General features: G+C 44.2%; 1 protein-coding gene across 3 annotated transcripts in view; it reads right to left on the bottom strand.

Annotated features, from left to right (window-relative positions):
* Positions 1-26908, bottom strand: part of UGGT2 (UDP-glucose glycoprotein glucosyltransferase 2) — a gene marked incomplete at its 5' end in the record, with an annotated part of 753177 nt that overhangs the window by 415085 nt on the left and 311184 nt on the right. For all 3 annotated transcript variants that reach the window (XM_082245311.1, XM_082245312.1, XM_082245313.1), the window contains one exon: positions 17070-17201. In XM_082245311.1, the coding sequence (XP_082101437.1) occupies positions 17070-17201 (132 nt within the window). The remainder of the gene's footprint in view (positions 1-17069; positions 17202-26908) is intronic.

Below are 26908 nucleotides of genomic sequence, written 5' to 3'. Positions count from 1 at the left end.
TAGCTTTGACACCCTGCGAGCAGAGGTGATAGCCGTCAAAAAAGCCACCTTCTTCGACAGTGTAAGCAGCAGAATCTCCTGAACATTTTCAAAAGGAAGCTTCTGGAGAACTGTAGGCACCAAGTTCAAATCCCATGGTGGTAGAGGAGACCATACTGGTGGAGTCAGATGTCGAACCCCTTGAATAAAAGGTCTGAAAGAAGACCGTTAAGGCCGACACCTGGCCCTTGATGGTACTAACGGCCAATTTCTGCTCAACATTTTGTTGAAGGAAGAAGGCAAATACGAGCCACCAAAAAAGAACGAGGGTGAAAACCAATCGACCACAAAATGTATGCTTTCCATGTACAATGGTACATTTTCCTAGAAGGTAGACTTCCTAGCTTTCAGCATTGTCGGAATCACCGACCCAGGCAAACTTCTATCCTTCAGCACCTGGCTTTCAACAGCCAGACTGTTAAGCCAGCGACTGGAAAGCAGGATGGAAGATTGGCCCTTGGGACAGCAGATTCTCTCTGAGACTTTCAAGGGACCTCGGTGACCAATCGCACCAGGTTGGCGGACCAAGACCGGCGAGACCAGTCCAGGGCCACTAGAATGACCGGAATACCTTCGGCCTCGATCCTGTGCAAAAGCTGTGGCAGAAGCTTGAGAGGAGGGAAGACGTATATCAGAAAATACTGGCCCTATGGGGCTACCAGAGCATCTGTGGCATCCGCCAGAGGATCTTGTGACCTTGCCACAAACCTCTGTACCTTTCTGTTGAGCTGAGATGCCAACAGATCCACCTCAGGGGTACCTGAGAATATGAAACTCAGATCGCCAAGATTAACGAGGAGGTCAAGAGTATTTATGTACAACTTGCCCCTCTAAAAAGCCATAATGACTATATGACTTATGAAACTAACCTTAAGAAACATTTAGAAAAATATGGCAAAACTGTCCTCCTTAAAAAGGACAAAAAACTTTGGAGGGACAAAAACGCCTTTGGGGAAGGCAAGGCCTACAAATGGCATAATGGTAACAAATTCCCCAAACGGCGTTTCTTGAATCCCGGAAGAGCTAATCACCAAGGCGATACTGAGTATTCATCTGACTCACAGTCATACTCTTCATCATCAGCGCACTCTTCTACCGATTCTCGGACGACTAAACGTAAGGGTAAAACCTTTAAGCGCCGAGAACAAGGTACTAATGAAGAGAACGCCCAACAAAGCAAAAAATTCACAAAGGGAGCAAATCCCTCTGGTAATAAATCAGGAAATTTAGCCAAGACTAACAGTCAGAACGATAATAGTGCTCCAGGACAAAGAAATTTGAGATCCAGTCAGCAGAGTGGGAGAGACTTAGGTGCCAAACCCAAAAACAACGAAGGGCCTTTTTTAGGCAAGGGATCTCTGGCCAAAACCAACGGCCAGAAGGGAATAGAGCCCTACATGCTCAGATCGAGCTCGAATCCGAGCCTGAATCTGACGCAGGACTGAATATAGTCAACCTTTCCTCCCATGTGTTGACACCGGAGGAAAGGAAAGTCCTGTCTTTGGGCCTATCCTTTTGCCCGAGCAGGTCCTTGGATAAGTTTGAACTTACCAAGGATATCCATTTATTTGCGAGACGTCTCTTACTCAAAACCATGTTTGATAAATCTGTCAACCAGGAACCCACGGTTCAATCGGGACTTACGGCAGCGGACTTCAGGGCCCTCAAGGACCTAAATCTCCTACTTTTGGAGAATGGTTCGGAGGACTGGGATGAGGAGGAATTGGGGGCCTCGGGCCCTATAGACCCTAATTCCACCGGTCCCTCCCTTTCAAGTCTCCGTAGAGGGTCCTCGAAGTTTCCCTCCTTCGATTCCAATCCCGCTTTGGCACTGTTTGTAAAACGGGTCACGAAGGACCTACAGACGATACAAGCCAGTAAATCTACCAACAACTTGAGTCCTACCTTGCAGGCGGCTCTCGGGGCCCTTCAGGACAATACTAGCATTACCATCAAGCCCTCCGATAAGGGGGGCAATATTGTCCTGATGGACAACGAGAGATACGTCTCAATGTGCCTCAAGATTCTTCAAGACCCGAGATGGTACCGCCCGGTGTCCGCCTCCCTGGTGGGTAAGTCCAACGACACTTTTTGTCGCCTTTTGGATGAAGCTGGGATGGCGGGCACGATCACCAGAGAGATCTGGGATTTTGCTCGTACTCGCCATCCCAAAACTCCCACCATGTATGCGCTCCCAAAGGTGCATAAAAACTTGGACGACCCACCAGGGAGGCCGATTATCTCGGGCAACGGTAGCATCTCGGAGGGCGTCAGTCGAGTCATTGACGCCTACCTCCGTCCATATGTCCTTGGCCTAACCTCTTATACCAGGGATACCCTGCACCTCCTACAGATTTTGGAGAATGTGCAGGTTCCCGAATCAGCTTTGCTTGCATCCATTGATGTGGAATGTTTATACAACAGTATCCCGCATAACTTAGGTCTACAAGCCATCAGCAAGATTTTGGCCCAGAAGGGCATGGATAACTGGGCATTCGACCAGTTTGTCCTTTCCATGCTACAATTCATTCTCAATAACAATATTTTTGTTTTCCAGGGCTCCCACTACCTCCAGGTACAGGGGGTGGCAATGGGGACCTGTTGTGCCCCCACATATGCCAACCTGTATCTGGGGGAGTGGGAGCGGGCGATCTTCTCAGACGAGGCCTTGTCTATGTACACCTGCCACATACTTATGTGGCAGAGGTACATAGACGACGTCTTTCTCGTCTGGGATGATTCCCTGGAACTTTTAAAGACTTTTTTGGACTGCTTGAACCAGAATGTTTTTAATCTGTTCTTCACCATGGTGGCCAGTGAGGAGCAGATTGACTTTCTGGATGTCACAATTTTTAAGGGAGATAATGGCTTGTTGCACAGCAAGCTCTTCCGTAAGAAGACAGCTGGTAATAGCGTTCTGCATGCTGCCAGCTTCCACCCGGAGTCGCTGAAGAGGTCGATTCCGTACAGCCAATTTCTCAGGGCTTTGCGGAATTGTTCGACCCCTGGCGACTTCCGGGTGGAGGCGGATGTTTTGACTGAGCGCTTTTTAGCAAGAGGGTACAGCAAGTCATGTTTACGAAAATCCTTCAATAAGGTCAAGGACCTGGAACGCAAGGATCTAATTTTCAAGCCTAAAAAACAACAGGAAGATCATACAGTTCGCATAATTACACGCTATTCAAAAGAACATGAGACCATACTCAAAGTTCTTGGTAGGCATTGGGACATCCTAACAGATGATTCCCTGTTATCCAAATATGTTTCCAAAAAACCTTCTATTACACATAGCAGAGCTGGGTCCATTGGCCAGAAATTGGTCCAAAGTGAGTACAAGGGGGACCGCAGACGCGACCCCTGTCGTACATGGGGCACCTTTCCCTGTGGCTCTTGCTCCTTCTGCCCTTTCGTGCAGAGGAGACGTTCCTTTACCCTCCCCAATGGTGACAGGTTCCAATTGCGCCACTTTGCGAATTGTAAGACCAAGGGGGTCGTCTACTTGGTGGAGTGTGGATGCGGTTAATTTTACGTTGGCAAGACCAAGCAGGAGTTTCAGGCTCGCTGCACCAAACATCTAGCAGGCATGCGTATTGGTGACCTATATCTGCCCCTAGGCAGACATGTGGCATGGGATCACCAATATCGCATGCCCTCTGTCAACTTCACCATCTTGGACCGCATCCACATTCCACCAAGAGGTGGCGATTGGAATAAGCAGTTGCTTCAGAGGGAAGCACGTTGGATACAAACTCTGAATGCCACCAAACGTCCGGGTCTCAATGAGATCGAAAGTTACAGACCCTTTCTACAGGGGTTTAGCTCAGGAAAGACCGATTGAATCCTCTCCAGCTTCCCCCCCCCCTTTTCTTCCCCTTTTTTTTTTTTTCTCCCTCCTTACCATTTGATATGTTTCACATCAGAGCGAATTGTATATAGTTGATATACTTTATGGTATTTTACCACAATTGTTACCCAATTTTGTTTTATATGTTTTTTTTGATACATTGGGGCATGGATTACTATTGCAATACCATCAGCATCTGGCACCTTGATCAGGGGTCAACAATGGGCGTGTGGGTGGTTTATGAATACATTTTTAGGGACATTCATCTTTCCCCCCTCCCCGTTTCTCCGTCCCCCCTTTTGGGGGTAGGGAGGGTTTTTATGCCCCCTTTTGCTTTCTTTTATATTAATACCAGATCATCATCTTCCTTGGTGGGATCCTAGCTTTATTTATATTTATGTTTGATGCATATTTTTTGTTCCGCCCTTTTTTTGATTGCTCCTTGTCCTTTGCATGCATTGTTGTGTCCCCCTTGGGACTTGCAGTGTTGTGTGGTCTGGCTTTCCGTCACTTTTTGTTCCTCCGGTCCGGCACATGTGGGCCCCCATGCTTGGCTTAATTCCGGTTGGGGGCTTGGGTGTGCTGCATGGTGGGGTGGAGATGTTCTCTGCCGCCACGTGCGGCGCTCGATCGTGTGTCGGTGGTGATTGAGTCCTCTGTTCTCGCTTCCATCGGTAACCGGATGTTGACGTTTTCGTCACTTCCGGTGCGCCGAGCACGTCATTTCCGGTCTAGACGCGGGAACGCGGCCACTCTCGAGTGGCGCGAACCCGCGGGAGTGTAGGGTGGGCGTGTCCACGCCTCTCCTTCAACATAGGACGCCAAGGCTCACCATGGTGCCTCACTCCTTTGCTCCTCCACGTTGTGGGAGGTAGCCATCTACTGGGGAGCCACGGATTTTGGTCCATCTGTTACCCAGCAGCCTTTTTCGGCAATTCCAGTGGGAATGGTGTGGGTTGAACCCACATCCCTCAAAGGATTCCGACCTTCCTTTTTGTTATATGTAAGTAATCCCTGGGCATTGGTTTTCCCCTCTTTTTTGGGGGGGGGTTTTTACCATACTTTTGGCTAGGCATTGGGGTCCATAGGCTCGATATATGCCCCCTTTTGTGTCCCTACCTCTTTTTTGAATTCTTTGTGTTTTGGCTGATTGGGTCTTAGACCCATTCTGTATTGCTGCTGCCATGTGTACATTATAGGTTTTTTGTGATATTTTTTGTGATAATTTTGGCTCCCAACAATATATTTATGTATACATATATATTTGTTTGTTTGTTTTCAGGCACTATATGTTAAAGGGTATCTTTTTGTTGATACATACCCCGTGAGTCTACTGGAGGGACATATGATGGGTGCCAGACCTCATGCCCAGGACTATCTGTGTGCTATTCAGGCTCCCCCCCCTTTTTTCCTTTTGAAAATTAGTGGGAGTTTATTATTATTACTTTTCTTGCTGAAGCTTGTCTTCCTCGAGCAAGGACAACAGTATGTTACCATGAGAAGGCATTGGTGGGTATATACATATATTTTTTACAACTGTATACACACATATATATATATAGTTACATGTTATTCTTATTTTCGCTCATTTTTTACATCCATGACCTTGGAAACAGGTGCAGGATGGGTCAAGCTATTCATGCCTCTAATGTATATCCTTTCTGTGTTTGTTTGTGGAATTTTCTTCTTTAGGTAAGAAAATAAAGGGACTAATAGACAAATCCCTGATGAAGATTGGAACTAAAAGTTTGTTTATTCTCTCGAAACGCGTTGGATTAATGCTCTCCTTCACCTAGGGTTGCACCCCGGTGTGGGAGAGATACTATTTATCCCTTGCTTTCTTGCACAGTTTCACCATTTTTGTTTATTTTCATTCTTGTATGGCTTAGATATATGTCACATGTTTTTGTGATCCATGGCCTGCCGTGGTTTTCCACAATTGGCCAGGGAACCTGCTATATCTATGTATTTATGACATGATATATTGTTTTTAACCAATAAATTATCATATTTTATTTATTTTGTTTTTTCATATGTTATTGCCTTAAAAATCCCCCCCCCTTTTCTCAGAGGAGATCAACACTGCATAGTGTTAGTTTTTAGCATCGAATTTTTGGGATGATGGCAATTTAAGGCACCAATCACCTGGAATCAATTTTTGTACCTCAGGGGTACCCCTAGGAGACATATATGAAGAAACACGTGCAGGTGAAGGGACCACTCCCCTTGGTCCAACGCCTGCCGACAGAGAATCTGCCTGTCGGTGTTTTCCACTCCTGGAACATGTACGGCAGAGAGGACTGGAAAGAAGCGTTCTGCCCCTGAGGAAAGCAGGCTATTTCCAGGGCTGCCACCACACACTTTGTTCCACCCAGGTGATTGACATAAGCCGTGACATTGGACACCTGCTGGACAGCACAAGATGAATTGAGGCATGCAAGTTTTGGAGGGCTGATTCTAGAGTCACACACAGATAATCCAATTTCCTGAATGGAATCAGAGCAGACATCTGGTAATTTAGAAGCCAACCGAACTCCTTCAGGGTCTATATAGTAATCTCCATGTTGTCAAACAAGGCAGCAGAGAACTCAGTTTGCAGGAGGAGGTCGTCCAGGTAGCCCAGTACCCCAATCCACTGCTGATGTAGCAACGCCAGAACAGGGGGTAACACTTTTGTGAAGACCCTGTGAGCGGAGGGTAACACCACGAATTGATAGTGCTCCTCTCCTACAGCAAAATAGAGGGAGTGCTGGTGTCGGGCACATATTGGAATCTGCGAGTAAGCATCCTTGATGTTGATAGAGGCAAGAAAATCCCCCTGATGTAGGGATGCCACCACCTTTCTGAATTTTTGTACCCACACAAAGCAGCTCAGGGCCTTGAGGTCCAGAATCGGATGTACCTTGCCCTCCTTTGTGATCGTGAACAGAATAAAGTTAGAATAAAAACCTTGAAGCTGTTCCGATGAAGAGATTGCCATGAAGAGAGCTTGCAATCAGTCTGTGGAAAGACGTATATTGGAAGAAAATATGCCCGGGGGGCAAGAACAAAACTATCTAGTAACCGGACATTATCACTTTGTGGACCCATTTGTCATTTACCAAGGAGGTCCACGGGCCCGAAAACCAGCGAAAACATCCCCCCTCCCCAGGTATGGGTGAGGGCGCACCTTCATGCTGAAGGAGCCTTGTCCGCGGGTCTAGGGAATCCCGCTCTCGGCTTGCCAAACAAGGGCCACTTCGAACCTCCACCTCCGGAGGAGGGCTTGAAAGCCTTTGAACCCTTGTAAGTGGACCCAGAGGGATGAAAAATGTTTTGTGGGCCGATCAAGAATGGCCATGTCTGCAACAAGGTTCTTTTCCCTTTCCAGACTGTGGAAGAAAGGCACTCCTTGTGAGACTCTTAATGATGTCATTCAGGGTAACCCCAAATAGGCGATCACCTTGAAAGGGTAAATCAGTCAGACCTTTCTTCGAAGTCTGGTCTGCAGGCCAACACCTAAGCCACGATACGTGCCTAAGCATCACTGCCAAAACAGATAGTTTGGAAATCAAGGGAGCCACGTCCAAAAAGGCATCGCACACAAACTGCAGCCCCTGGATCAACTTGTCTGCAAATTCAGCAAAGGCAGGGGGAATCTGCTCACCCTCTAGATCAAGGCACAAAAGCTTAGTCCACTCAGCGTTTGCGAAACCAGGGCAATGGCCGGGACCGGCCTTAGTGCAAACCAGCAAAAGTGAACATATTGCAGGCCACAGACTCCGCCTTCCAGTCGGATCCTTAAAAGCCCCAAGGATTCCAATACCAGAATCATGGTTGCCTTGTTCAGTCCACTGGTGGGACAGTCCACTTCTTGAGAATTGACTCTTCAAAGGAGTAGCTCACAGCAAAGCGTTTAGGAACCACAAAGGGGAGCTTTGGGCGCTCCCAATCTTTATAGACAAACTTGTCAAAATAGGAGGTATAAGGAAACACTTTTACCTTGCGAGACAGCTTGTGGGTACCAAAGTGGACAGCCACCTCCGCCGCAGTCTCAGCTGCATCCTCCAATTTTAAAATCTCCCACACAGATGTAATCAGTGTGCCAACCAGGGTCTTCCTGTGCACAGCTACAGGTGTGGAGGAATCATCCTCACTATCTAATAGATCAGGGAGCGTGGCTACACACCCCCGCTGATGACGAGACAGATGAGGCAGGGGAGGGTAGGGGATGTGTTTTTCTAGCCCAACACCCAAAGGCCACCTCCACCTGGGAACAAAGGACTCCAGGACCGCCGTCAGTGCATCAATGGAGGGCTGGGACCCAGAGGGACCTGCTGCCTCTGAGAGGGGATCAGTTGGGAAATCATGCTTCTGAGACTCCATAAGGTAAAGGGGGAACCCACCACAAAAAGTGTCTAACACCGTTATGGGTCTCCCTACACCTGTATCATTACCGTGACACCTGAGAGCAGAGTACCCCACAACCTGCAACAGAGAGAGGGAGGGACCCCACCAGACTCACCACCCTACCAGACTAGCACACCAGTCTGCACCAGAGATAGCCAGTATCCACATGCAGCGTGCAGGGGAAAAAGAAACACAGGAGTCAACACCAGGGGAAAAGGAGGAGCTCCCACAATTAAAATCGCTTCCCAGAGGCTCCACTGTCATAGCCGCCGCTCATAATGCATGCCTCATCAACCAAACATGGCCACCAGACTACACAAATATGGCCACTGGCCAATAGATGCCCACAGCCCCCAAAGTAATGGGGCAGACCGCAGAAAAATGTCAGCGACACACGGCATCCACAAGGCTCCCAGGGACCTAGGAGGGATCCCGAGAGCCCAGGCAGCAGCTACCATGCAGAGGGGGGAACCAGGCACAGTATCACCACCAGCGGCCAGGGCCACCCCCCCCCCTCCCAGCCGTAAAGTCAGTTTGCCGGCGGCATACCCACCACCCCCCCTCATCAGTACAGGGCAGTACAGACTCCTACCATCTGCCAACCCACTGTGCTAAGCCACTAAGAGGGGAGGGGGGTGGACACCAAGATGGCCAACAGGGACCATCAAACAAAGGGAAGTCTGGGGGTTAAGGAGGGGGGACTCTCAGGTCTGACTGTCTCAGGGAGGGGCTCACGTCCACCCCAAACCACATCCAGGGGAAGAGGGGGGACAGCTTCTCACCATACCAGGAACCAGGCAGGCACCACTCCAGACAGAACGTCTTCACCATCAAATGGGGAGCTGTCAGCCAAGAGGAACGCTGTGACTTGGGCCAAGACCCGGTCGTATGCCACTTCGCGAGTGGTTTAACTCGCACACCAGCCGCCGTCCAGTGGGGCTATGTCACAGCTGACCCAGCACGGAGCTCCGGTGTGCACATGCTGTTTGGCCAGACTAGGAGGGACCACTGGATCTAGCTTTCCAGCCGCTCACCCAGTCTGGCAAATAATTGTAGATCTCACAGGAAAAAAAACGGCGCAAAAATGCCATTTAAAAAGGAAAAAATTGCCAGGACCGAAGATCTTGGCAGGGAACTAGGTCCTTACTCCTGATTAGGCAGAAAAAACTGAAGGCATATAGCAGAGAGGGGGATGTATACCACCTAGGACTGCCCATAGGCATAGCCAAGTCTTTTTTCTGCCTAGTGTCCTACTCCTGTAGGGGGAAATATAACCCTATGGTTCTGAATATGGAGAGCTGTGTCTATTAATGAATGAAAGAGAAACAGGATTTTTAATGCTCACTGTAAAAACCCCTTTGACCGACCTAGCTCTTCTGTTCTTGACCATAGGGTTTTATAGCACCACCAACAGGAGTAGGACACTAGGCAGAAAAGAACAGTACTGCCTATGGGAAGTCCTAGCTGGTATAAAGCCCCATCTCTGCATATAGACAAGTGGGTTAGTCAGAAAAGTGTAAGAGGATAGAAAAAACTCAAATAGAAGGGTGGGTGCTGTGTCCATCAATTATTTTAGAGAAAGGGATTTTACTTAACAGGCATCAACCATTCAGTCACGTTTTTTTTCAAAGAAAAAATGAATTCAGCTTACATGAGTTTTTACATCAGTGTTCAGTTTTTCATCCATTTTTACATCAGTTTTTTTTTGCATCTGCCCGCTGGAGCAATTGTTTTTTTCATTTTTTTTTTTTGTTTACATGATTAAAAAATTAATTTTGGCCTAAAGATTACTTAAAACCACTGAACATGATATGTTTTCTAATAGCAGACAACCTAGAGAATAACAATGTGGTAGTTCCATTTGTGACATTAAATTAGCACAACAGTTTATGAATTGCAAAACTTCAGTATAAATTACACTAAAGTTAAATTATTAGGGCACACACGCAAATAAGTACTACATTTTTGGTAAAATATAAAAGATGTAGTTGCACTGATTTAATAGATACCCACCATGTCAAGAATTAAAATTGTGCGCACCCATGAAACATAGAAAAATCTTCAATACCCTATATTTTACATAGGCGATGCTTTAAAAGTCCCTACATATCAGTTCAGGGCTACTCAGGAGCTCAGGTGCTAAAATTATCAATCTCACTAGCATGGTGATACGTACCATATGTAGCGCAATCGTTGTTTTTGTACGTAGGTGCCTAAAAACATAGGTTTTTTATATGTATACGTGCGTGTGTATGTGGGGGTAGGGGTTCTCAGATTTTTTTTATTTTTTATGTCTCTTTAAATTTTCTTTTTTTTTTTAAGACATGACTTTATTGGGTCACCTGTTTTTTTTTTTTTTTTTAACACGCTCCTTTCAATTACTGATTCAATTACACAGGTAATCAGTGCAGGCACCAGAGCCCTTTCTTGCACAGCAACAGAGGCAGAGGACACACTGTTCAAGGAATTGTCTATCGTGTCCCTGGGGTCCGCAGAGTGCAGGACCCATAGTGATGGAGCCCAATCCGGGCTCAAAAATGTCCCAAGAGGAGGGCCACAGCAGGGAAGATCCACTGGGAGAGGGGGAGCTGTTCTGGGGACTGTAGCAGAGAAATAGGTACCCCCGCAAGGACTCCCCACCACTTGAAACCAGCCTGTAGGCAAAATGCTGTGAGCCGTACACAATGTTTCTTCAGGAGAGGCCACACTATAAAAACGCCCCCACTGTTTAAGGTCCAGGAGAGCATTCCCAGAGCACCAGGAAGAAGCGACCAGGCAGAAGACGAGAGATGTTCCCTTTGAAGGAAAAGTCTGGAGGGGAAGGTGCAGGGTAGGAGGGAGAAAGGAAGCTCTGCAGCACAGAGGCTGGTAGGATAGACCCAGGGCCTAGGGGGGAGCCCTCAAACAAAACCTTCTTCCTCCAGCGGCTGGCACCCATCATCTCACTCCCAGGCCCGCAGATGGGCAAGCAGAGCCTGAAAAGCATGGCGGGCAGCGCCCAAACAGTGGGTGTGTGCGAGTCTGTGTGTGGAGTCTGCCTGTCAGTTTGCCTCCACTGGATTGTGTGAAACCCCCGCTGTCAGGTCCGTGCGATGTCCGACCGAACTGGCAGCGAAAAGGTTAAGCTCCCTTCGCTCAATGATGAGTAGCTCCTTAACCTCTCTACACCGTTCACTGAAGAGGAAGTCACCAAAGTTGTAAAGTTACTACATCTCCAAGGGTTTCCAGGTCCTGACGGATTCTCTACCGATTATTGCAGGGCATTCTCAATTAGTGATCGACCGATATCGGTTTTTTAGTGCCGATACCGATATCGATATTTTGGTCATCAGATATCGGTATCGGCCGATATTTTCGGACATTTAAATTTTTTTTTCACAGGTACAGCTGTGTGCGGATTTGGGGGTCTAAAAGACCCCAAACCCCTCTGCAGGTAAAAGCATTTACAACAGCCAAGTTTGGCTGTTTTGAATGCTGTCATTTTTTTTAATCTGGCGCCGAATACCCAGAAGTGATGTCATGACATCACTTCCGGGTTTTTACATGGAGACCCGTTTAGAGCCGAATGCGGCTTTGATCGGGTCTTCTCTTCGACGGCCGTGGAGGTAAGATGCCCGGGTCTCCCGGTGGGACTGAAGACCCGGGCGAGCCGCAGAAGGCGGCGGGAGGGGGGGGGGGGTTGTCCCCTGCCGCTCCTTGTAATGACAGCCACTTGCGGAACACATTAGGTCTCACCCCTTAATCTCGGGACTCTTTGTAGAAGATTTTTTTTTACAAATCCTAAGCAATCCCTTCCACCCCATTGTACTTTACTGGACCACTTTGGTTTAAACTCTCTATAGGAAATAAACCACTCTAAGTCCCACATTCTGTCTATAGGTCTCCCACCACAACTCAAACATCAAATTGCAGACATAGCTCCTTTTTTGTGGGCTCCCCTCGATACCTTATTATAGCTTACTTCCCCGGCCTCTAAGATTCAATCTATTAATCTTTCCACACTTAATACTTTAGTAAAACTTTGCGCTATCTTTAAAACTGGATTAGCCTCAAGGGCAGGTCGTATAGCCTTAGCAAAAATATTTTTACTTCCACATATTCTGTATCTTTTCTAGACGCTACCCCTTACTCCCAAATATCTTTATTTGGTACTCCAAGAAAACACACCTCAAAAAAGAGATCTTACACATGCCAGTAAAAATGGCAGGAATGGGGGGGTACCCAATATTGTATCTTATTACAAAGCTACTATTATTTCTTAATCCAGGCCCTGGTGGTACCCAGCCCTAAGGTTACCCTGGACTTAAATTGAATCCGCTGCTACCAAATCCGATTTAAAACCTTCTGGATCCAACAAACCACTCCAACATATTTCTTGGGCACAGTCAAAGCAACTATTAAAGTATGGAACTCAGAAGCTAATCTTTCTCATGGGCCTTCAAAACGAGCACTCCCATTTACTCCCATTAAGATCACTCTAGACACTGATCCCAGGCACCTCCTTCGCGAATTGGGACCGAGCTGGAATTCACAACACATCATAACTGTTCTCCAATAATGGACTATTCTCCTTCCATGAGCTCAACGCCAAATACCCATTGAAATCCACCACCTTCTTCAAATATCTTCAAGCAAGATATGCACTCCAAAATGTCCTCCCCTTCTCAACCACAGATCTTTCGGAAAAACTCCTATCCCTAATGGATTCTCCCCCAACTCTCTGAATCGGATTATCTTCTTTCTATAATCTGATTACAATGGGCAACTTCATGCAGAAAATTTTCTATGCTATACTAGGAACAAACTTTCCAATTCTCAGCAGACCATAACCAGTGGCACACAGTCGCAAGGCTACCTCGCAAACACTCACGATGCCTATCATATTGGGAATCCTACTAAAAGTTCCTCCATAACTAGTACCTTACTCCTGACAGACTAGCTAACATCTCTACAAACTACTCTCCCCAATGCTGGAGGAACTGCAGGGATACAGGCTCAGCCCCACATATTTGGTGGACTTTCCCCAAAATTGCAGCTTTTTGGATCTCGGTGTTCGCCTTAGCCTCCTCTATCATCAAACTCCCAATCAGTATGGACCCAAAGATAGCTCTATTGGAAATAGGGACAGGCTCCTGGTCTCCTGAAATTTACTCTAGCCTGACTTACAGATTCATAGCAGCTAAACTCACCACAACCAGGAACTGGAAACAATCCATTTCTTCTGATATCTCAAACACTATTCATATCCTGATTGAACAAGCCTTACTCTAACTAATGTTTTGCAAAGCCCATCTTCTGCTGGACAAAGATGTCACTAGATGGTCTCCCCTAGTCCTACTGACAATTTCACATTGGGAAACTTGTACCCTATTATGTTTTGCCATCTAGTATGGACTACTTCATACTGCAAAATCTTCCATGCTCTGTGCACGTATCACAACCTTATTTAATTTAACCTACTTATTGCTAGGTATTTGAATGTATTTATTTAGTTGCTCTATACTACAGTGTCATACCTGCCTAGCTCTTACTTCTTCTGCCTTTGCCTAATACCCCCTCTTCTTTACTCCACTCACCTATCCTACCTCATCCTTTCTCTCCCCTTACCTTCTCTTTACTTGCATTGTTTGCTGATGGCCTATGTTATTGTTAAGTGTTTGTCACAGCTTTATGATAAATATTTGGCAATTGAGCCATGTGTGACAGTCTGTTCTAATTGTTGTCATGGCTTTATTAAAACAAAATAAAAATATATTGAAACTAAAAAAATACCCCCTATGGTCAAGAATTGAAGAGCTGTGTCCATCAATGAAAATATGAGAAAAAAAATAATCCTAAGGAGTACGCTACTCCTGCGTTTGTAAAATATACTAGCAGCCAGGCTTGCTGTAGGAGCTGCAATATAATTTAGATACTCCTGAAAATATAAGTAAATTTGGAAGATAACCGTGCTATGCTAATGTACAAATAAGCAGCAGCTTATAGTGTGACATTCTTTGAAAACGTCATATCTGATGAAACGTACGTCAGTCGCGGCGTGCTGGCGTCACCAATACGAGATTGAGGACAGGCGGAAGAGTCGACCGGCCGGCGGCTCATTCAAACAAACGCTCTATTTCTGATGTTTGTAAGTTGCTTCCCTTATTTTTTTTTTAATAGATGTTATGGTTTTACACCTTATTCTTTTTTATATGAACCTGTGACTTCATGCCTGCTGAAGATATAGTTTGGAGGCATTCCTCCATGTTAGGACCTGCTGAATTCTATGATCCTGTGTTTACTGGCATTGGACATTGGCTTATTACTGAGTATATCTGGTAAGCAGTTTTATATGTCGGTGGTGGTCACGCTCCTGACTGAAGTTTCCGCACACCTTGGGATTTCCTTCCTTTGGCTTTAATTCCCTCAAACAAAGTGTTATCTGATACTGGCACTTAATTGTGTGCATCTGGTAAGCAGCTTGTGCATGTGGGTGTTGGTCGCTTCTCTGACTGGAGTTTGGCACATACTTCGTTATTTGCAACTTCCTTTGGCTATACTCATTTGTATGTCTGGTAAGCAGCTTGTAATATTGGTAGAGGTCACTATCTTTCACTTCAGCACTTTATTCCTTATTAAGTGGATTGCACTTAAGGTGTAAATTTCACCATTGGGTGTACATTTGTGATATATGCACCCATAACAATTATACAGTGTTACGCTATAGGATCTTGTATCATTTTTTACATGCACGTGGTCCATGTTTGTTGAGCTTTTCCTGTCGTCTGAGGTTGGAATTTATCCAGAGGTCTATCCTATTGAGGATCCTGGGAGCATACACCTTTGAATCAGGCACTTGATATACCTCAATCTGGTAAGCAGTCTGTGTATCTAGTGGCTGTTCCTTGCAATAGGAGTGATCTAACACTTTGGAATCTCACACGGACTACTGGATTGATCCCAGGAGTTTTCCAGCAGTTTTTGTGGTCAAGATCAATTTTGACCTTTAGACATTTTTATTTGTCACTGTTGATTTTTTGGGTCCTTATAGGGACTATTGAACTTTAACTCTGCACACAACTTGCTTTACACACTTCCTGGTTGGGTGTATGTCACATTCAAGTTGTTGGTGTTATTATTATTATTTTTATTCACTGTATATTTCAAGTATTTAGCTTGGTATTTTCACCATATATATTTTGTGTGTTATAGCACAAATTCACTGCTTACCTTGATATAATAACTCCTTTAAATATTACAGCCAGATTAAACCCCAACTCGGAAACATGAGTAATATGAGATGGCTAGCAAAGGAGAGGAATCCTACATCAATCATCTCTGATAAATCTGCCCTACACGATTGTCCTTGTCAATTGTGCTGCAAATCAATCAGATGGTTTATGGGGGATTCCTTTTCTCTGGTAGCTGTCCCAAATCACATTACATTCCAGAAGCTTGCGAGGTGGCTCACGTAGCTTGTTAGGCAGCAGCTGAGAGATAGGAGAGAAGAGGGAGTGGCCAATCCAACAAATACTACCGCTCCCCAAAAGTGACAAAAGAGTTGCGTGGGGCAGCTTAAAAAGGAGAAATTAGGTGCAGATGGGGAAAGCGTACTTGGGCCGGCCATACATGGGTGGGCTGAATTTTACTCCATGTATGGGCTAGCTGGTTCTACAAAGTCCTAGCTGGTTCTACAAAATCCAAGTACAACCAGCCTCTCCGGTTTTTCCTGAACAATGAGCACAATGGAAGGAATCCACTATCGACATTGAATGTGTAGATGGGGGAATCGGCTCAAATTATTTGTTCAACCCGCTGAATCATGTATAGCTTCCCTTTTCCTGTGGCAACAAAAGAGCCAAAAGAATGTCTACAATAGCACTGCCACTGACAATGGGATAATGGATGGAAACAGCAGGATCAAAACATCTGCAAATGGTCATAGTACATTCTTTTAAAGACATTTACACAGAGATATTTATTGGGTTTAATGGCACATTTAAGTGTTTCTAAAGAATGAAGGTTTTTTTTCTTTATGCATTCTATGCATGAAGGTAAAAAAAAAAAAAAAACCTGTGTGCAGCAGCCCTCCCCCCCCCAAATACTTACCCGAGCTTCCACTCGACCAAGCAATGTGCATGAGAGCATCAGCTCTCCGGGTACTCTCTCTCCTCCTTGGCTGATCCATTGGCTCCCGCTGCTGTCCATTACAGCCCGTATGCCAATAAGGAGAGAGAGGGAGGTGTGACCGAACCACGGCTCCGTGTCTGAATGGACACAGAGAGCAGCGGCTTTGGAATGCACCTGCTTGGATGCCCCTATTGCAAACTGCAAGCTCTGGGGACACTTGGCTGAAGGGGCCCGGATTGCAGGCGAGGAACCCGAGAGGATAAGGATCCAGGCTGCCCTGTGCAAAACCGCTGCACAGAGCAGTTACGTATGACACATTTGTTATTTTTTTGGATCCAGGACAGCTACTATCACAAAATGTGTAAGACAAAGGTAGAACCTAGCACTCCAACCTTCAAACTGTGTTAATGCTGATTACACAGGTCTCTCACCATGGAAGGACAAAACCACTAAATTACTTGTTTTCTATAAAGTTCAAAATTTGCGAAAGCACACCTGGATTAAACATACTGTATTACTTTCGCATGCATTGGGTTTTTTTAAACATCTGATTGATGTGTGATTCGAGCAAAGCGGAATCAACCAAGGCGAAATATCATTGATCGTTTTGTATCAATCGGCAGCACTGAGATTCTTTGTTCATGAATAGACTAGAGAACTAAACAAAAGTCTCCATGTGCCCATTTACCTTTAACTTGTGATTATATTCAGAGTTTGAGCCAAGAACACTCTCCACTTCAACATGAGGAAACTCGTATGTCAGGACAGATTTTACAATTTCAACAGTAAGTACTTCTCCCCCAGCTAGTTTATTGTACATCTGCAAAAAAATTGCATATAACCTTTAAAATGAGAAACTGCTACATTACTGAACAACATATACTTAACATACAGGTACTGTAAGCTTGCACCACAACAATTATTTCACAGTGTTTTGTTTCTAAGTGAACAAACTATGCAGTAAAAAGGATTACATATGTGATTATACATTTAAATAAGATGGTAATGTCAGGTCAGTGTGTACCATTGTGCCAGTCTCTGCTCAAATGTCAGAGGTTCATTTCATGTTAGTAATCATGGTTCATCTCATGTTAACAATCTATATGAAACATGCAAGCTTGAGTGACTTAATTAAAGCAGGCAATATACATATCACTCAGTCTAAAAACATTCTGCATTTCCAGTTCACTTTGAATATATGGGACCATTATGCACATGTTAATCTGTGGCCCAGACTTGTCCATCTGATGCGAAGATTATGTTGTATTTATAATAGTGCTAGCATGTAAATTTCTTCCTGTCATAGATCATCAATCATTGATCCCCTCCAAAACACTGACATTTGTGATCAATTATTATTTTCCAACTTAACCATAAACTAAAATTTTACTACCTACTAAAAATGGTCCACTTAGCTACCCATTCAGGTATACCAGCAAAAATTATTGGACCATGATTTTTTTACATGAAAACGAAATTATATGAGAAAAAGTGGTATGTGTTTGAAAAATGAGTCTGTCAAGTCCAGTATGTATTGCAAAAGACAAAGAATTAAGTGCAAATATGCACAGTAAACCCCTCATGGATATTTAATGACAGACCAATACATATACAGTGGGTACGGAAAGTATTCAGACCCCCTTAGATTTTTCACTCTTTGTTATATTGCAGCCATTTGCTAAAATCATTTAAGTTCATTCTTCTTCCTCATGAATGTACACATAGCACCCCATACTGACAGAAAAACACAGAATTGTTGACATTGTTGCAGATTTATTAAAAAAGAAATACTGAAATATCACATGGTCCTAAGTATTCAGACCCTTTGCTCAGTATTTAGTAGAAGCCCCCTTTTGATCTAATACAGCCAGGTGTCTTTTTGGGAAAGATGCAACAAGTCTTTCACACCTGGATTTGGGGATCCTCTGCCATTCCTCCTTGCAGATCCTCTCCAGTTCTGTCAGGTTGGATGGTAAACGTTGGTGGACAGCCATTTTTAGGTCTCTCCAGAGATGCTCAATTGGGTTTAAGTCAGGGCTCTGGCTGGTCCATTCAAGAACAGTCACGGAGTTGTTGTGAAGCCACTCCTTCGTTATTTTAGCTGTGTGCTTAGGGTCATTGTCGTGTTGGAAGGTAAACCTTCGGCCCAGTCTGAGGTCCAGAGCACTCTGGAGAAGGTTTTTGTCCAGGATATCCCTGTACTTGGCCGCATTCATCTTTCCCTCAATTGCAAAAAAAAAAAAAATTGATCATTTTTATTTCTAATACAAGGAATGTAAACATTCCTTGTAATAGAAATAGGCACGACAGGACCTCTTTTTTTGTGAGATCTGGGGTCAAAAAGTCCTCAGATCTCACAAGTACACTAATAAAGATAAAAAGGAATAAAAAAAAAAAAAAAAAAAAAAATGAAAAAAAAAAAAAGGGACCTTTAAGCCGGTTGCTCGGCAACGACGTTTGCCGTCGCTCCGGTCCTCCAAGACAATAGAGTCGAGTGAGGGCAAGCATGCCCTCACTTGACATCCTGTCTGTGAGGATCCGGTGTTCCGTGAGAATTACCTACCCCGTGAGAAAAACCTACCCTCGTCACTTCCGGCCAGGAACAGCTGAGATGTGCGCATGCTCACAGCCCCGGATACCTGATGGAACAGCTGAGGAGCTGACTAGTGCGCATGCGCACTAGTATGAAAAGATCACGGTGTACCGTGAAAAAAACCTACCCACGCGGCGGTTACATAAAACAGCTGTGCTGCAATACGAGTCATCTCTGCTCCTGTCCCTGTCACTTCCCTGATCTGGGCTAGTAAATATAAAAGCGGCTCTCGGCTCCGTGATTTATGTTTTCATACACCCGCCGCCGCTTTAATATTTACTTGCCGAGAGCAGGGAAGTGACAGGGACAGGGGCGGAGATGACTCGTATTGCAGCACAGTTGTTTTAATGTAAACGCTGCATTACATACAGTGCCGTGCACCGGAAGTGACGAGGGTAGGTTTTTCTCACGTGTAGGTAATTCTCACGGAACACCGGGACCCGATCGTTTTCCCCGGTAAGCTGGGAAAAGGACCGGGACGCGGCGGGAGGGGGGGGGGGCACCCTTTGGGGGGCACCCCTTCCGCCATCCCGGAGGGTGATCTCGCGGCGAATCCGCCGCTGGGACCACCCTTATCGGAAAGCCGATCGCCTGCAGTTTAAAAAAATACCAGGGTTATGGCAGCTATCTGCTGCCATAACACCGGTATTTAGCTTTAAACTCAGGACGTATATATACTATTGCCGGATGGGGGGTGGTTAATAAAGTTTAAAAATACATATAAACATCACAGAACTGTAAATGGTATTCAGAAATTGTAAGAATGAAACATCCGAGTACCCTTAATGACTTAGGGACATGGCAGACATAATGCTACCCGTAAATTGCCATGAACTCTTGCGTGGACACCTGACATGTTTCGGACTATTGTAGTCCTCCTTCAGAGGTTTTTCAAATGGGTACTATTTTTTCTCTAGAATGTGAAAATATTATATTGGTAAATGTGGTCATATGTTTCACATTTTTAAAGCAAAAAATAGACAAAAAATATATATCAAAGAGTAAAGTACTATCACTGTCTATACATTACGTAAGCTGCAATTGTACTTACAAAATTTAATAACTATATTGCACATCATAGCTGGATGGAATATAGTGGCTTTTGCTAGGTGGACATGCGCAAACGTGGACCCCTTATGATGTGGACCAATAAGACCATCAAATGGAGGCAGAGCTGCAATCACAAGGACCATGAACTGCCCAAATAAGCACCAATCAGTCAGGAATGTCCATACCAAAATAAATCATAAGGGCACTACTGGGAAAAATAGATATTTCAGAGATATTTAGTATACAAAAAATATACTTGCTGAATATTGCTATTGCAAAAAGCACCGTTTGTTTAACTGGGGGGGGGGATGAACTCCAACAGCATAGTAAATCCCCCACACAGTTAGCAATAGAGCAAGATAGAGACAGTGTGTATCCCAAAATAGTACCTGAATCATTTGAAATCACCATTCGTTTGTGAGACCACCAACTCCATGCAGCATTACCTGACCACATAGAGTGATGGTTATATACCTTACCTAGTTAAAGAGTCAATTGGTTATTTGATTAGTGATTGGAATTTGCTGGCTGATATAGATGCTCTTGTCCACTCATTGACGAGCAGCATCTCTGTTGGATCCCCCGGCGAGACGTGCCTGTCCAGTTTGGGTGCCGTTGGACCTCGGAGTGACCAGTGGGGCCTGGATGTGGGACTACAGCTGCATCATCCGACGTGCCAAGGTCCTCTCTGTGCCCCTCTCAAGGTGTAGGTGGACCATTGTTAGGCCTGCATGTCTCACGGATCCCCAGCTGGGAATCCCTGTCTCCCTTAACTATTTGCTTCCCAGCATGGAACGCAGATGGGGGGCCGTATATTTTTCATACTAAGTATCTATGAAAAATCTATTTTTCCCAGTAGTGCCCTTATGATCCATTTTGTTATAGACATTCCTGACTGATTGGTACCTATATTGGCAGTTGTCCTTTCGGGTGTCCATGTGACTGCAGCTCTGCCTCCATTTGATGGCCTTATTGGTCCACACAATAAGGGGTCCACGTTTGCGCAGGGCCACCCAGCAAAAGCCACTATATTCCATCCAGCTATGATGTGCAGTATATTTATTGAATTTTGTAAGTACAATCCTAGCTTATGTAACGTATATAGTGACAATGCTTTTCTCTTTGATATATATATATATACACTGCTTATCGGGCGGTCCACCTCGGGTGCCGCACATTGGAGGGGTGTAAGGCTGGCCGCCCGCCTCTCCTGGCCCTGGGACAGCCCTGCCAGCTTACTCTGTAGTTAATAAAAAATCACTCCATGCCCTTTTTATAGATCCTTCCTACATTATATCACTGTCATTTAAAAAACGGTGCCTCTAAATACCTTGTTGGCTTCGTTCTTTCTTGCTGCTCTCCTCCTCCCGCTCCTCCTCCTCTCAGTGTAGCTTCAGATTGGTGAGGAGAGCGATCACATGACCGGCCATTAAACATCAGAGGAGAGCAGTCACATGACCGGCCATGAAAAAAAGGAGCTATTGAGATATTTAGAGGCATTAGTTTACAATAACAGTGACACAATGTAGGAAGCATCTATAAAAAGAGGCTGGCAGTGTTTTTTTTTTTTTTTACTTTAGAGTACACTGGCAGGGCTGTCCCAGGAGACTGGGGGTCTCCTGGGAGTGCAGGGGGGCTGTGCAATGTAAAGGGGGCTTTAAAATAAAAGGGGGTATCTACATGGGGGAACTGTGTGAATGTATAGGGGGGTTGTTTAATGAAAGGGGCTGTGTACTGTTATTTTTAAATATTTAAAATGTTTTTTCCCTGAGACTTCCCTCCTTAAGTGAAGGTGCGTGGTATATGCTTGTGCGTGTTATATGCTGATAAATACAGTATATGGTATATAACTGTACTTTGTTTTTTATAAGTGCGTTGCCTCACAAAATCCCCTGGGCAAATGCAGCTACTTTTGTAGCTTCCTTTTTCTGTATGAATATTGAGATGGAGGCCCACCACTTATATGACAGATCACACTCTCCTTTAATAATGAAAAACATATGACCGTATTTACGAATATAATATCTTTACATTTCTAGAGGAAAAAATAGTACCCATTTGAAAAACCTCTGAAAGACTACAATAGTCCGAAACATGTCAGGTGTCCACGCAAGAGTTCATGGCGGCTATCCTGATGGCAATTTACAGGTAGCATTATGTCTGCCATGTCCCTATGTCATTAAGGGTACTCAGATGTTCCATTCTTTCAATTTTTACATACCATTTACAGTTCTGTGATATTTATATGTTTTTAAAACTTTAATGTAATACAGTTTTACTCATATATATATATGTATGTATATACATACACACACACACACAGTGGGGATCAAAAGTTTGGGCGCCCCACGTAAAAATGTGTATTAATGTGCATAAAGCCAGGGAAAGATGGAAAAATCTCCAAAAGGCATCAAATTACAGATTAGATATTCTTATATTATGTGAACAAAAGTTACATTTTATTTCCATCATTTACACTTTCAAAATAACAGAGAACAAAAAAATGGTGTCTGCAAAAGTTTAGGCACCCTGCAGAGTTAATATCTTGTAATGCCCCCCTTGGCAAGTATCAGAGCTTGTAAACGCTTTTTGTAGCCAGCAAAGATTCTTTCAATTCTTGTTTGAGGTTATCTTTGCCCATTCTTCCTTACAAAAGTCTTCCAGTTCTTTGAGATTTCTGGGCTGTCTGTCACGCACTGCTCTTTTAAGGTCTATCCATAGATTTTCAATTATGTTGAGGTCAGGAGATTTTGAAGGCCATGGCAAAACCTTCAATTTACGCCTCTTGATGTAATCCCCCGTGGATTTCGAGGTGTGTTTAGGATCATTATCCATTTGTAGAAGCCATCCTCTCTTTAATTTCAGCTTTTTCACAGATGGCATCAAGTTACCATCCAAAATTTGCTGAAATTTTATTGAATCAGTTTTTCATTCTACTCGTAAGATGTTCCCTGTGCCACTGGCTGCAATAAAACCCCAAAGCATGATCGATCCACCCTCATGCTTAACAGTTGGGCAGAGGTTCTTTTCATTAAATTCTGTGCCCCTTCTCTCCAAACGTACCTCAATCCGGCCAAAAAGTTCAATTTTAACCTCATCGGTCCACAGAACTTGTTTCCAAAATGCATCAGGCTTGTCTATATGTTCATTTGCAAAGTTCAAACGCAGATTTTTGTGGTGAGGACGTAAAAGAGGTTTTCTTCTGATGACTCTTCCATGAAGACTATATTTGTACAAGTATCTCTTTATAGTGGAATAGTGTACCACAACTCGTGTCTGCCTGATCTTTCTGGAGGGATTGTGCAGCCAAACGTGGGTTTTGATTTGTTTTTCCCACAATCCTGCGATCTGTTCTGTCTGATATTTTTGTAGGTCTTCCAGATCTTGCTTTAACTTCCACTGTTCCGGATGACTGCCATTTCTTAATTACATTCCGAACAGAGGATATTGACATCTGAAAACGCTTTGCTATCTTCTTATAGCCTTCTCCAGCTTTGTGAGCGTCAACTATTTTCAGTTTTCTAGACAACTGCTTAGAAGATCCCATGGTGCTGATTGTTGGGGCAAGGTCAGATAAGTCTGGGCATTTAAAACCTTTGAGATTGACATCACCGGGTCTTCCCAGACGATGATTGAGAACAATCCATGACACTGGCAGGTCTCAGCCTTGCAAAGGGGGCAGTGCATGCTATAAATTCTGCAGGGTGCCCAAACTTTTGCAGACGCCATTTTTTTGTTTTCTGTAATTTTGAAAGTGTCCATGATGGAAATAAAATCTAACTTCTGTTGACATATTATAAGAACGTCTATTCTGTAATTTGATGCCTTTTGGAGATTTTTCCATCTTTCCTTGGCTTCTTTATGCACATTAACACAAATTTTCACCTGGAGTGCCCAAACTTTCGATCCCCACTGTATATATATATTGTTCTGTCCTAAAAGTCCATGAAGGGTTTACTGTACATTTTTGAACTTATGTAAAAAATCATTGCAAAAGACCTATCACAGAATGCAGTGTGCAAAATAAAGTTTCCAAAACTTTTTAGGTTTATCTGCTTTCTTTACCTAAGTGCACATTATTTTATATTTTATCATAGTGCCACCTGTCCAGAGTTTGTCTGTATTAAGAACCTACTAGACTCCTACAGTGGTAGTGAAGTCAAACACCAAGTGTGGCTGTCGTGTCACAGCTCACAAATCAATAGAGTGGCCCTCTTACTGTGTATTAAAATAAAAAAAATAGGAAGTTTGACATATCTGTAAATTCCTCATCTTGGGGCATAGTACAGGACACAGGCGGAGCATTCACACACCATGGGTTATAGGTGTGTACCTTCAGGTGTTTGGACACAGGCAACTTTAGGAGACATGACCCCAGGCCCCTCCCCTATAACCCTACTCTGTCAGCCCTAAGTTTTATTGCAAGCAATGGTAAGCGGTAAAGGGTAAGTGAGTCCGGAAGGAGTACACATTATCCCGGTGTAGACCATTCTGTCACAAATCCACATGGCGAAAGGGTGGGAGCACGCAACTGATTATAGGGGCTCTAGGCGTTAAAGTGTAAGACCAGAGGTGTGATGTACAGTGCATCCAGAAAGTATTTACAGCTTTTCACTTTTTCCAAATTTTGTTATGTTACAGACTTATTCCAAAATGGACTAAATTCATTTTTTCCTCAAAATTCTATTTATTAAAATAAAAAAATGAAAAAAAAAAATAAATAAATCACATACGTTTTCACAGCTTTTGCCACGACACTCAAAACTGAGCTCAGGTGCATCCTGTTTCCACTGATCATCCTTGAGATGTTTCTACAACTTGGAGTCCACGTGTGGTAAATTCAGTTAGGCAGACATGATTTGGAAAGGCACACACACCTATCCATATAAAGTCCCACGGTTAACAGTGCATGTCAGAGCACAAACCAGCCATAAAGTGCACACCTCTGAGACAGGATTATATTGAAGCACAAGATCAGGGTAAGGGTACAGAAAAAATTCTGCAGCATTGAAGGTCCCAATGAACACAGTGGCCTCCATCATCCATAAATGGAAGAAGTTTAGAACCAGCAGGATGCTTCGTAGAGCGGGCCGTCTGGCAAAAATGAGCGATTGGGGAAGAAGGGCCTTAGTCAGGGAGGTGACCAAGAACCCGATGGTCACTCTGACAGAGCTCCGGTGTTTATTTGTGGAAAGAGGAGAACCTTCCAGAAGAACAACCATCTCTGCAACACTCTGCCAACCAGGACTGTATGGTAGAGTTGCCAGACGGAAGCTACTCCTTAGTAAAAGGCACATGACAGCCCGTCTGTAGATTGCCAAAAGATACCTGAAGGACTCAGACCATGAGAAACAAAATTCTCTGGTCTGGGGAAACAAAGATTAAACTCTTTGGCCTGAAAAGCGTCATGTCTGGAGGAAACCAGCCATCGCTCATCACCTGGCCAATACCATTCCTACAGTAAAGCATGGCGGTGGCAGCATCATGGTGTGGGGATGGTTTTCAGCGGCAAGAACTGGGAGATTAGTCAGAATTGAGGGAAAGATGAATGCAGCAATGTACAGAGACATCCTTGATGAAAGCCTGCTCCAGGGCGCTCTAGACCTTAGACTTGGGCAAAGGTTCATCTTCCAACAGGACAAGGCACAGCCAAGATAACAAAGGAGTGGCTATGGGACATGAGGAGTGGCTATGTCCTTGAGTGGCCCAGCCAAAGCCCAGACTTGAACCCAATAAGAAAATCTCTGGCCAGACCTGAAAATGCACTGACACTCCACATCCAACCTAATGGAGCTTGAGAGGTCCTGCAAAGAAAAATGGGAGAAACGGCCCAAAAATAGGTGTACCAAGCTTGTAGCAGCATACTCTAAAAGACTTGCAAAGAATTCAAACAAACTTCTTTCACGTTGTCATTATGGGGTATTGTTTTCTAAGTGTCATTGCAAAGGCTGTGAAAACTTACATGTACATGTGATTTTTTTCATTTTTTATTTTTAATAAATAGAATTTTGAGGAAAATAATTAATTTAATTCACTTTGGAATAAGGCTGTAACATAACAAAATGTGGAAAAAGTGAAGCGCTGTGAATACTTTCCTGATGCACTGTGATACCTAGTGAGTTTTAGTAGAATGAAAAGTTAACACTGAGTTGAATACATTCCAAGCACAGCCACATCTTTACAGTAACAGTTAAAGATACTGATGGTTCAGGCTTCAGCCGTCACAGTGGGCATACTCCTGAAGAGGTCTTCAGGGACTAAGGTTTATAGTGATGGTCCACAGCCCTGGACCTGTGTAGCACCTGGCTGCTGACTTAGTGTAAAGTGTGAAGCAAAATTAAAGGCCATCCCCACAGCATGGGGTCTAGGTGCAGCTCCCAAGGTTTTACCATGGATCCAGACACACTGCTACTATATTGGCATTGGAAGACAATGGCAGCTTGAAGGATGAGGTGTCGAGGGAAGGTGTACTCTAAGGCCCCTTTCACACATGCTGTCCCTTTGTCCATTTTTAATCTATCCATTGACGGATGAAAAACGGACATCAATGTATCTCTATGTAAAAATGGATGATAACGGATGATCTTAAGTTAACATCCGTTTTGATCGCTTCTGTCAATGTCCGTTTTTTTGAATGGATGAATGCCCTAGGCTGGCCACACATGTACGACAAAACAATTTTCTGTTAGATTTACCACAAACCACATAATATGAGGTCAAAGCTAAACAACACTTTCACTTGTATCTAATTAGGCAGGCCTTTGTACTACATAGTTTAAGAAAATTGTTCAGAAAATTGTAAGAAAATTGTATTGTGTATGGCCAGCCCTATTTTTCATCCGTCAAAAAAAGGGATCGGACGAAAAACGGATGACAACGGATGA

Source organism: Pelophylax lessonae (assembly GCF_965119305.1).
Source record: "Pelophylax lessonae genome assembly, chromosome: 2".
Lineage (NCBI taxonomy): Eukaryota > Metazoa > Chordata > Amphibia > Anura > Ranidae > Pelophylax > Pelophylax lessonae.
This window is presented reverse-complemented; position numbering and strand designations above follow the sequence as displayed.